At 39.2% G+C, this 12202-nt stretch overlaps 1 protein-coding gene across 1 annotated transcript in view; it reads left to right on the top strand.

Moving 5' to 3' along the window:
* The window catches only part of dpysl2a (dihydropyrimidinase like 2a), a 37748-nt gene extending 35936 nt beyond the window's left edge, over nt 1-1812 (top strand). The window contains exon 14 of the mRNA XM_048210454.1: nt 677-1812. Coding sequence (XP_048066411.1) covers nt 677-768 — 92 coding nt within the window. The 3' untranslated portion in view covers nt 769-1812. The remainder of the gene's footprint in view (nt 1-676) is intronic.
* Nucleotides 1813-12202: the final 10390 nt, after the last annotated feature.

A 12202-nucleotide genomic window follows, 5' to 3' on the forward strand; every position in this document is an offset into this window, starting at 1 on the left:
ATTTGCATAATATATATATATATATATATATATATATATATATATATATATATATATATGTATATATATATATATATATATATATATATATAGTGCAAACAGAGCACACCATATCCTTCCAAGTATAGTAGCCAGGATTTTTAGCATTTCGCTTTTGCCTCATTATTTGATCACAGTGCCAAAGATCTTATTTTTATTTATAAGATGATAACTTAGTAATCAGTATACTCACATGAAGCAATATATACCATCTCTGATTATTTATATCCTTGCAAAATGTATTATCGCCTAGCTCTCTATATAAAGTTGGACATATACTATATCCAACTTTATCCACATGCATACAGTACACTCACATAAAGCATTATGTATTACAGTATATAGCAAATCTCAACTGCCTAATTTTTAAAATTTCATTATAAAATGTAACTATATTATCACCCAGGTTGTTATATAAGGTTGGATATAAAAGTACGTCCAACTCTATCCGCATACATGCCGTAAACTCTCATAGGGTGATATATATACTATACATTTCAACTGCTTGATTGCTTGTATCGTCACAAAATGAAAACTATAATATCATCCAGCTCTAATCTGCTAAATGCAACTGTAAGCCATGAAGATATTAAGATATTATAAACATTAACATCATGATTTTTGCACTGTTTCACAGGGGCTCAAATTGACGACAACGTCCCTCGTCGTACCACTCAACGCATTGTGGCGCCCCCAGGTGGCAGGGCCAACATTACCAGCCTGGGATAAAATAATTTACTCCACAGAGGAAAATAAAGGATGGGGTGGGATGGGATGGGGGGTTAAAGAAACTTGGGCTTTTTCTCCGGGACTGGTCCAAGCATCTGGACATGCGTTCCAACAAGCACACCTCCACTTCCTCCAACACTTCAGTCCGTTCACCCACCCCCAACCCCCATCCTTCTAGCATCCTGTTCTTTGAATGTGTGTTGCTTTGATGAATACGCTTCAGGATGACTTGGCATTAAACTGGGTTATGTGCTGGAATAGTTGGCTATGTTCAGACTAGCATACTACTAATTCTTCAGTATGTATACTATTCATAGTACGAGAGTTTTCTGTGTGCACTGAACCACCTACTACATTTTGCAAAATGTGCAACAGCATATTGCACTACGTACTGTATCCCATAATGCAATGCAACCATCCATTTCACATGTGACGAATGAACTGGAAATAATATCAGCATCTTTTTTGTAATTTTCTTATTTAATCAGTATATAAATTAGGATTTTCTTTACATGCAATTAGATTCAAATGCAAAATAAATTATTTATTTCCGCCTTGATAAATGTGACGTAAACATGCAATGCAAAAATTTAGTTTTTTTGCCAAGTGTTTCTGAAACTTAGTAAGCTACGTTCAAAGAACAGGAACTAGTACTCTATCCGTCATTTGCCTCCATACTTTAATGTTTTTATTTGTTTGCATTCTGGAAAAGAACAGCACAAAACTCCCGCCTGTATTGTTTAGTATTAAAGGTGCAATATGTAAGAATTTTGCAGTAAAATATCCAAAAACCAGTAGTTATATATTTTGTTCACTTGAGTACTTACAATATTCCAAATGTTTCCAACCATTTGTAAATCGTGAGAAAATTGCAGTTTTAACCAAGGATTCGGGACGTGTGAGTCGCCTGTCAGTTGCGTCATACCCACGTTACCCTCGGTTTCCGGTTTAATTTTGTAGAAACCATGGAAACACCAAAGATGCTTTAATATATTACATGTTTTAATAGACAAGGGAACAACTGTTTTGATATATTTATAGACAGAAAACAAATTTTTGTTATATAGCTCAACACGTTTAGTCTTATTGTTTAAATCTAATTTTCTTGATTTTTTGCGAGTACCATGCTTTACCATGCCTCAGAGAAAAACACTATTTTGTCAAGTAGCTAACATAGCATAATCAGATGCAGCTTTATTTTTAGTAACAGTAATACAGCATTTTCTCCATCATACATTACATTTTAAAATTAACTGCATGCCATTTATCAACACAAGCCATCCAATATTTAATATGATATTCTAAAATAAATCTATCTTACTGCAGTGTGTAACAGTGTCTCACAGCAGCCGCCGAGCGAATGCTCAGAGTAACGTTATAACATTTTCAACACACTCAAATGTATCTAATATGATAAACGGAGCTGCGTTACCTCATACTCATGACCGGAAAAACGGAAGCGGCGCCGGCGACTGTGGCATAATAAAATTTCCGCTGCTCGTGAGCCGTGAGTTGCGCAATCGCTCCAGCGGCCTCGTACAGCTCCCACAACACTCTGCTCTTCTTCATACTACAGTAATGTTAATAATCGCATCCATGAACATGATTTCTTCCCGAGTCCTATCCCGATTCTTTTGCACTGGCTGTGAGGTGTAGACCACATGTCCCAAGATTCCGCGCTCAAACTTGGCGTCATCAAGCTACGCCTTTGTTTTGAATAGGCCTCTAGCAGACAGAAAATCTTACATATTGCACCTTTAAGCGTGCTGTTGCCATTTTGATTTGTTGTTTTTCCTTGTAGGAAGAGTCGATGAGTTATTTATTGTTTAGGATGCATTTTACATTTTGCAAAAGTGTCAATTTTTCCACAAAAGCCTGATTTATTAAAAGTTTTTAGAATGTTGTTTTATAATGAACTTAACAGTTTCTTTTTTATTTTATTTTTTGTACGTATGTTCTGATTTCGGTTTCAGTGTTTCAATGCTCCCTGAAATCCCACATTTTTGTCTTCCTCACGTGTTTGCACTTCTTTATTTTCTTGTTATTTAACTGCAGTTTTGGAGACGTTTTAGAGCAGAAAAAGAAGAAAAAGACTAACAGTGGTGTTCTTGGCCATGGTGCGCAGTCCTGTGGGGTTTTGGTGTGATTTGAATTCACTCATTTTTCGCTGTAAATGTCAAACTGTCCGTTCCTACTTTGTCCCACAGTTTACACAAAGGGGGTCTCACCAGAAAGAATACAATACAGTTGAGAAAATAATGGAAAACTCTCTGGGCGAACAACAGCTCGAGAGAGAGCTGCTCTTTTTCACCCTTTCATTTCGGTTTAGGTTGAAGGCGGTGACCATAGCAACGGTCCAGATCGCTCGGCGTGGATGCTGATTAGATACGACAGCCGTGCCGTGTTGGAGCATCGCCCCGGTAACCTCTTCTCACCGGGGGTTTTATTCGTGCGGTGGATCTCGGCACGGGTTCAACCGTTTCCCGTGACATAACAGCCGCTCCGTGGGGCAGCTACACACCCCCTCTCTCCCGTCCCGCAACAGAACCGACCTTTATCGTGAGGACATTTTGAAGGTTGCAGCGACTCTGTCTCTCAAACGGATCGTCCGTCATGTGTAAGGTTGATCAGTGTTAATCTGAATTAAACGTTTGGTCACAATGATTTTCTTACGTTGCAGCTCTGCTTTGTTTTTATAAATCGTCTTGCCTGCCTATTCACCAAGTGATACAGTTCTTGATTAATGTCTGTGAGTGTTATGACAAGCTGAACATTTCTCATGGAAGATGTGTACAGAATTCATCATTCTTCATGTCTTTGATTGTTACAATAAAATGCAGTTGTGAACAAAACATGTGCAGCTTGTCCATTGTCAAAAACATTATTTCCATACATACTTAATCAGACTACTCTAATATTTGTATACTTCACCTTTCACATTGAAGGTATCAGATAATACAGAAAAAAAAATGTGTCAAATAAAAATGTGTGTAAGCTAATAGACAGAAAGAAACTGCTTCCGAAATCGAATTTTGCATTTTTATTAAGTAATAACTTCACTGACACACATAGAACATAAAAAAGTATGTTCTGTATAGTATGAATCTGTGTAGTATGAATAAAATCAAAGTCCCTTAAGACAAGTCATTTCATTCGGCGGCCATCTTTGAAACGCCTCTCGGGCATGCAAGTGCAGCTCCTATCTCTGTGAATGGGGAAACGTCAAATTCTCCAAAGCTGTTCGCCAAGCTTTCGATTAAATTTCATATTTGTAATCACCGATGAAATCTGACAACAACTGTCTCATACATTTTTTTCTAAACACTCAAATCATGACAAAAACGGTATGTTTTAGGCTGGATCAAGCTAATGCGCATGCGCAGACCTAAAAACGCGTCTCTTGTGCCTCATTTCGGAGGCGTGAGTCTGACTGTTTCTATAGAAACCGGAGCTGCAGTGACGCGATGACTTTACCAATCAGTGATTGGCTCTTAGGCGGACTTATTCCGCCATATTGCGCGTTGCACTTTCTCACAATCAAAACAATATGAGTGACGCATCTTTTGTTATTCTAGTCTTTGATAAAATCCAGACGTAGGCCTACCAAAGCCACTCGAAGACAAGCCTGCAACCTTTAGTCAAAAAAGCGTAATGGCTAATGCTAATGCTCCGCCTCTGGCGGTATGCAGGGAAGGAGACCAGTGCCCGGTTGCATGAAACTCCTTAAGCTAAGAAATCCCTTAAATATAAGGTTAAGGGTACCCTTAGTGAAACTTGGGTTGCAAGAAAAAAACCCTAAGGGTTTTCTTAAGGAACTTAAGGCTGTTATTAAGTTTTTCCCCTTAATTATTTAAGTGTTTCCTTAAGCGTTGCTACAAAGTCCTTAGTGACCATTTCACCTTAATAAATTTAAGGGACCAAAACAGCTCCCTTAAATCAACTGACACTCAAAATACGATGGCATACCACTATGATTTCATACTTTTTCATAACTTCTTCTATTGTTCGCTTGACAGCAAGATTTCTTGAATTTAATTTTTCTGTTCCAGGCTTTCGATTTGTGCGAATGAGTGACTGATGGGTTATAGCGGCTTTGAAGAATGTTTTTTCTTTTTGTGAATTCTTCTAAAAGAATTGCCTTTTCGTCCTCTGTCCAGTTTGGTTTATGTTTTTGATTTCTGTTATGTTTGTACTCTCCATAGCACAAATATATTCATACAAATGTGGTTTTAGCAAGGATTTGGCTTTGTGGTTTGTTATGTTCTGTTTACTGTTAGAGGTAGTAACTATAGCAACCGCTGCGATCATTGCCGTATGTTGTCAGAAACTACCGTGAAACGCTTAGTGTAAACACTTAGGTAAGGGTGAAAGTTAAGAAGTTTGTTGCAACGCTCTTAGTGAAATCCCTTACCTCAGGGATTTTTTCTCCCTCAGGGAAACCCTCACTTAAGGAGTTTCATGCAACCGGGCACAGCTGTTTTTTGAATGGATATCAATGGATGAGAGGTTTCACTATGCTGATTAAACAGCTTTTGTGGGGAAATAGCTGATCATTTAATTAAGCGACAGCCTGTTCGCTAATCTTCAGCATGTTTTACACTAAACAATACTTTCGTTGGGAGCTATATGTAGATTTTAGCTTGATAAAAATTTATTTTTTAAGAGAAGGCAGACTAGTCAATGTTGCGACAGGTAGGACTCATTTATGCCATTACCAACAGCAAATGTGCCGCATTACTGTTTAACAGACAGAACAATAGATGTTGTGTAAAAGCCACTGGAAGGCAAGCCTGCAACCTTTAGCCAAAAAAGCGTAAGGGCTAATGCTAAGGCTCTGGCTCTGGCGGTACACAGGGAAGGAGTGTTGAACGTTACGCTTTCTCCAATAGTAAGAGATACAGACCATCTCATCTCCCTATAATATACAATCACTGGGCCTACTACTTTTGCCATGTTGTCATTATCATGTGACCTACCAGCGTCGCTTTACTGCCATTCACAAATCTTAAAGTGTCCATATGCACACTTCAGAATCTCAGGAAGTAGTAGGTCATCCGGGTACTTTTTGCCTAGTTTGAATTCGGACATACTTCTTTTGTCACATACGGTTTTTTGCCTACTAGTATACATTTCGGACACAGCCTTCAAGTATCGGTGTTGCCAAGTCCGTGGTTTTCGCGGAATTGGGCTACTTTAACACTGTTGCCGTGGTTTGTTTTTCATGTCCGCAGGTTAAAGCCACCCCAAATAACATAATATTTAGCCCCCGGAAGGTGATTTTTACCAGGGGGCCCCTCCTGAAATGCGATTGGGCTAGTTTTGTGAAGCAATTGGGCGGGTTTTGTTGTGAAAACCTGGCAACCCTGATTGATATTGACATTATTGGCCACCTGATCACTCTCTGATTGGATGATTGCTCTAGTCTCCTCCCATTCCAATGCGAACACTTAAAGGGCAAATTCCAAATGGTGTTTTTGCACCCTTGAAGGGCACTTTGGGAAGGGGATGCCATTTGTAGGGGCGTTCCAAACGAAAAGTGAACAACTGAATCCCTTCCACAAGTCTGTTAGAAAAGGGATCATGCGATGGTCACTTCAAGGAAGCAATTTAATCATTTATGGCCATGTGTGTGTATGGCCAGGCTGGCAAGTCCTCATGCACAGTTCAATTTAAATCTAGAAATGGTGGAAGTTTGAGTTAACGTATGTATTCATGTTATTTTGATGTGATATATTACCTCACAACACCTTTGGAAAGTCACAACACTATTTGGAGTGTTGGTGCCCATTTTCTTTGGGGGTTTTTGCCAATTTATATTCTTGTTAAACTTTCCAGATTGAGTGCAGGCTACTGTCTACAGCACACTGACAATGCTGTCAAGTCAAATGCATTGTAATATCTTCTATCATCTGGATATTCTGTTTATACAGAAAATTCAGAGTATACTGCAGAAATGGAGTAGTATGCAATTTTGAACAGCCAAATTGTAGAAACTCTGGCTGTTATACTCACATTAGAACAGTAGGAGGTGTTGTATGTCAGAAAAAGAGCAGTACCTCCTTCACATCTGGACCTGTGGATCATTATAATGACCATTATAAAAAATACAGATCCAGTTATGAGTGGATAAACAATCAACACTGAAAACAAATAGTAACCTACATGAATCTAAATCTAAATGAACTAGTTTTATTCCAAAGAAAATTATTATTTAACATTACTTATTCAACCTAAATACATACATACCAACAAAACGTATTTCTATGGGTTAAATCAGGTAGAAAAAAGCTATTTGAAGGAGACAATTGCACACTGCCACTTTTGACAGTGGTATCATAGTACTAAATGTCTACCATATTCATAAACCTAATATTCACAAGCTACTTCAAAGAATACCATGGAATACATAATATCATTATGTCCAAAGAACATATTAAAAGCTATGATTTTTTTTATCATAGTGCATGTCCAAAAATATATTACCACTTGTTGACAAGATAACGTGCCTTTAAAAATGTGGTAATGAGTATGTTTCGGTACTTTTTGCTCGTGTGTGCTCAAGTAAATCCACTTTGCAAATCCACTTTGCGAATGGGCACGAGGTGATTTCAGCCTTCCACAAAAAAGGGCATCAGAAAAGTTATACAAATGTACATGAGCTCCCATTTAAAGTTCCTGTCGGGTGATGTTGAGCAGGCGCTGTCTTCCCCCGCAGCACCAAGACTACAACACTAATGACCCTGACAGGTTTTTAAATTCTCCTCCGCTGTCTTGCGGCAAGAGCCCGTTATAGATCATTACATGATGGGCTATTGTCTGATCTTCTGCATACATAATTTATTTTTTAGCAGCGGAGGTGGGTGTACGGCAGTGTCAGAAATGAACTTTTCTTTGAAATGAGGGGCCGTGTTTGCCCCCAGAACTGATGTTTAAGAGCTGTTTTACCTTTAATGAGGATTGTTTTCTTCTTGAGGCTTTTCTTCTTGATGCTCGAGCCTTTTTTCTAACCATTCAAAAAACACAGCATTTCATCCATTTTATACTGAATTGCAATTAATTAAAGTAAATTCTGAATGTGAAACAGAATGGCTGTTAATTACACATGATTTTTCACATTTTTAAATATAGATTATTGGAGTATGTTTTGCAAGAAAAAGACAGCAATGTGTTCTACATATTAGGTTGTTGCGTCTGACACAGGATCTGGGTAACACAAAAACTACTCAAACACTGGGTTGTTACGTCTGACACAGGATCTGGGTAACACAAAAACTACCCAAACGCTGGGTTGTTATGTCTGACTCAGGATCTGGGTAACACAAAAACTACTCAAACACTGGGTTGTTACGTCTGACACAGGATCTGGGTAACACAAAAACTACCCAAACGCTGGGTTGTTATGTCTGACCTAGGAGCTGGGTAACACAAAACTACCCAAACACTGGGTTGTTACGTCTGACACAGGATCTGGGTAACACAAAACTACCCAAACACTGGGTTGTTACGTCTGACACAGGATCTGGGTAACACAAAACTACCCAAACACTGGGTTGTTACGTCTGACCCAGGAGCTGGGTAACACAAAAACTACTCAAACACTGGGTTGTTGCGTCTGACTCAGGATCTGGGTAACACAAAAACTACCCAAACACTGGGTTGTTACGTCTGACACAGGATCTGGGTAACACAAAAACTACCCAAACGCTGGGTTGTTATGTCTGACCTAGGAGCTGGGTAACACAAAACTACCCAAACACTGGGTTGTTACGTCTGACACAGGATCTGGGTAACACAAAAACTACTCAAACACTGGGTTGTTATGTCTGACCTAGGAGCTGGGTAACACAAAACTACCCAAACACTGGGTTGTTACGTCTGACACAGGATCTGGGTAACACAAAAACTACTCAAACACTGGGTTGTTATGTCTGACCTAGGAGCTGGGTAACACAAAACTACCCAAGCACTGGGTTGTTACGTCTGACACAGGATCTTGGTAACACAAAACTACCCAAACACTGGGTTGTTACGTCTGACACAGGATCTGGGTAACACAAAAACTACTCAAACACTGGGTTGTTATGTCTGACCCAGGAGCTGGGTAACACAAAAACTACTCAAACACGGGGTTGTTACATCTGACTCAGGATCTGGGTAACACAAAAACTACCCAAACACTGGGTTGTTACGTCTGACACATGATCTGGGTAACACAAAAACTACTCAAACACTGGGTTGTTATGTCTGACCTAGGAGCTGGGTAACACAAAACTACCCAAACACTGGGTTGTTACGTCTGACACAAGATCTGGGTAACACAAAACTACCCAAACACTGGGTTGTTACGTCTGACACAGGATCTGGGTAACACAAAAACTACTCAAACACTGGGTTGTTATGTCTGACCTAGGAGCTGGGTAACACAAAACTACCCAAGCACTGGGTTGTTACGTCTGACACAGGATCTGGGTAACACAAAACTACCCAAACACTGGGTTGTTACGTCTGACACAGGATCTGGGTAACACAAAAACTACTCAAACACTGGGTTGTTATGTCTGACCCAGGAGCTGGGTAACACAAAAACTACTCAAACACTGGGTTGTTACATCTGACTCAGGATCTGAGTAACACAAAAACTACCCAAACACTGGGTTGTTACGTCTGACCCAGGAGCTGGGTAACACAAAAACTATCCAAACGCTGGGTTGTTATGTCTGACCCAGGAGCTGGGTAACACAAAAACTACTCAAACACTGGGTTGTTATGTCTGACCCAGGAGCTGGGTAACACAAAACTACCCAAACACTGGGTTGTTACGTCTGACCCAGGATCTGGGTAACACAAAAACTACTCAAACGCTGGGTTGTTATGTCTGACCCAGGAGCTGGGTAACACAAAACTACCCAAACGCTGGGTTGTTACGTCTGACACAGGATCTGGGTAACACAAAAACTACTCAAACGCTGGGTTGTTATGTCTGACCCAGGAGCTGGGTAACACAAAAACTACCCAAACGCTGGGTTGTTACGTCTGACCCAGGAGCTGGGTAACACAAAAACTATCCAAACGCTGGGTTGTTATGTCTGACCCAGGAGCTGGGTAACACAAAAACTACTCAAACACTGGGTTGTTATGTCTGACCCAGGAGCTGGGTAACACAAAACTACCCAAACACTGGGTTGTTACGTCTGACACAGGATCTGGGTAACACAAAAACTACTCAAACGCTGGGTTGTTATGTCTGACCCAGGAGCTGGGTAACACAAAAACTACCCAAACGCTGGGTTGTTACGTCTGACCTAGGAGCTGGGTAAAACAAAACTACCCAAACACTGGGTTGTTACGTCTGACACAGGATCTGGGTAACACAAAACTACCCAAACACTGGGTTGTTACGTCTGACACAGGATCTGGGTAACACAAAAACTACCCAAACACTGGGTTGTTACGTCTGACACAGGATCTGGGTAACACAAAACTACCCAAACACTGGGTTGTTACGTCTGACACAGGATCTGGGTAACACAAAAACTACTCAAACACTGGGTTGTTATGTCTGACCCAGGAGCTGGGTAACACAAAAACTACTCAAACACTGGGTTGTTACGTCTGACTCAGGATCTGGGTAACACAAAAACTACCCAAACACTGGGTTGTTACGTCTGACCCAGGAGCTGGGTAACACAAAAACTATCCAAACGCTGGGTTGTTATGTCTGACCCAGGAGCTGGGTAACACAAAAACTACTCAAACACTGGGTTGTTATGTCTGACCCAGGAGCTGTCTGACCCAGGAGCTGGGTAACTCAAAAACTACCCAAACACTGGGTTGTTACGTCTGACACAGGATCTGGGTAACTCAAAAACTACCCAAACACTGGGTTATTACATATATTTTTTCATATATTTTCAATAATGCTCTACATAATGCACAATAACAACAATTAGTATTGGGTTTCATATAGGCTATTTGTGAGGTTGATGCATTATAACGATATATAATGATGATAATTGTTCAACATTTTCTATAGACCACACATCTGAGAAGAGAGAGTGATGCTGATATAGATTTGCATTTCCACATGATTCCACAAGAAATCATTGGTCAGCTTTTGACCCTGGTGTATGGTAACCACCACATGTGTGGCTAAATAATTATGCGCATGTTTCAGGAAACATTTAGGCCTACATTTTAATGTGCATGTTTTGTGATTGATTGACATACATTTGTAAACATAAATCACACCATTTGCAGAGCCCATGATCATCATCAGCGTGGAGGTAAATGGTGCTCTGGGGTCTAAACACACAATCCCTAGAGCGAGGACTGGAATTTTAAGCAGACCGTTGCCATGTTTCTGTGGGCGATGGCTTTCTCATGTGCTCTATGTTTGGAGTGGCTCTCACGAAGGCCTGAATGAAGCATATATCTCAGTCCCGTGAGAAGGCTGTGTTACCCAGACCCAGGAAATGTGCAACCTTGGTGTGTCAGACCAATGACAAATTCAAGACAGACTTACATGAAAACAAAACTTTCACGTGTTTTTCTTTCAGATACGCAGATAAATTCATATTGGACATTTTTCTTGACTTTTATAAGAATCTCATAGTTCAGACAAAAAAAAAAAAAAACCTTACATTTTTATTTATTTAATCCAAAACATGAGGATTTTCATTTGCATGTCCACATATAATGCATGTGGTGATTTTCAAAAATGTATTTTCCACACACAAAGACTTCAGAAGATAGTGCAAATATAGTGCATGGGTCACTTTTGTCCTCTGTATTGGACATTGCATTACATTATATGTATGTCCTGTAAAGAGCACTTTCAGGGCTTTGCAGAGATAACAAATTTTTGGAGGTTTCACCATGACAACAACTTCTCTTTTGTCTTTAAATATGGCTGACATTAATTTAATAATCAAAATTAGCACTATTATGGAAATATGATAATATTTTGTAATTACGATTTAAATCTGATTAATTTTCAAATTGTTTGTTAAAATCAACATCTCAGGAAAATGTTATGGGGTTTCAAATCAAAATATGACTTTTTGTCATATCCTGAAACAAGATATCAATTTTATACATGTCCACTGTACAGGATTCCAGGACTTAAATCATGTTTATCAGGCATTTTGGGAGACACAACAAGTGAAAGAAATTATATATCAATATTCCTATTAATTATTAGATATTATTATGAAAATGTTGCCAATTATTACTCCCATTATTACACTTTTTTCATTATATGTTGCTTCAAGAACACATTAATATGCAAATTAGATACAGTGTATAGATGCATTGTATTGAATGGGAAAACCCATGGCTATTTTACCCACATATTGCATAAAGTAAAATGGTATATCAATTAATTCCATTATATCTTTCATAACATAGTTGAGAATCATCTTTAAACAAAGTTTGG

Source organism: Megalobrama amblycephala, linkage group LG12 (genome assembly GCF_018812025.1).
Source record: "Megalobrama amblycephala isolate DHTTF-2021 linkage group LG12, ASM1881202v1, whole genome shotgun sequence".
NCBI classification, from domain to species: domain Eukaryota; kingdom Metazoa; phylum Chordata; class Actinopteri; order Cypriniformes; family Xenocyprididae; genus Megalobrama; species Megalobrama amblycephala.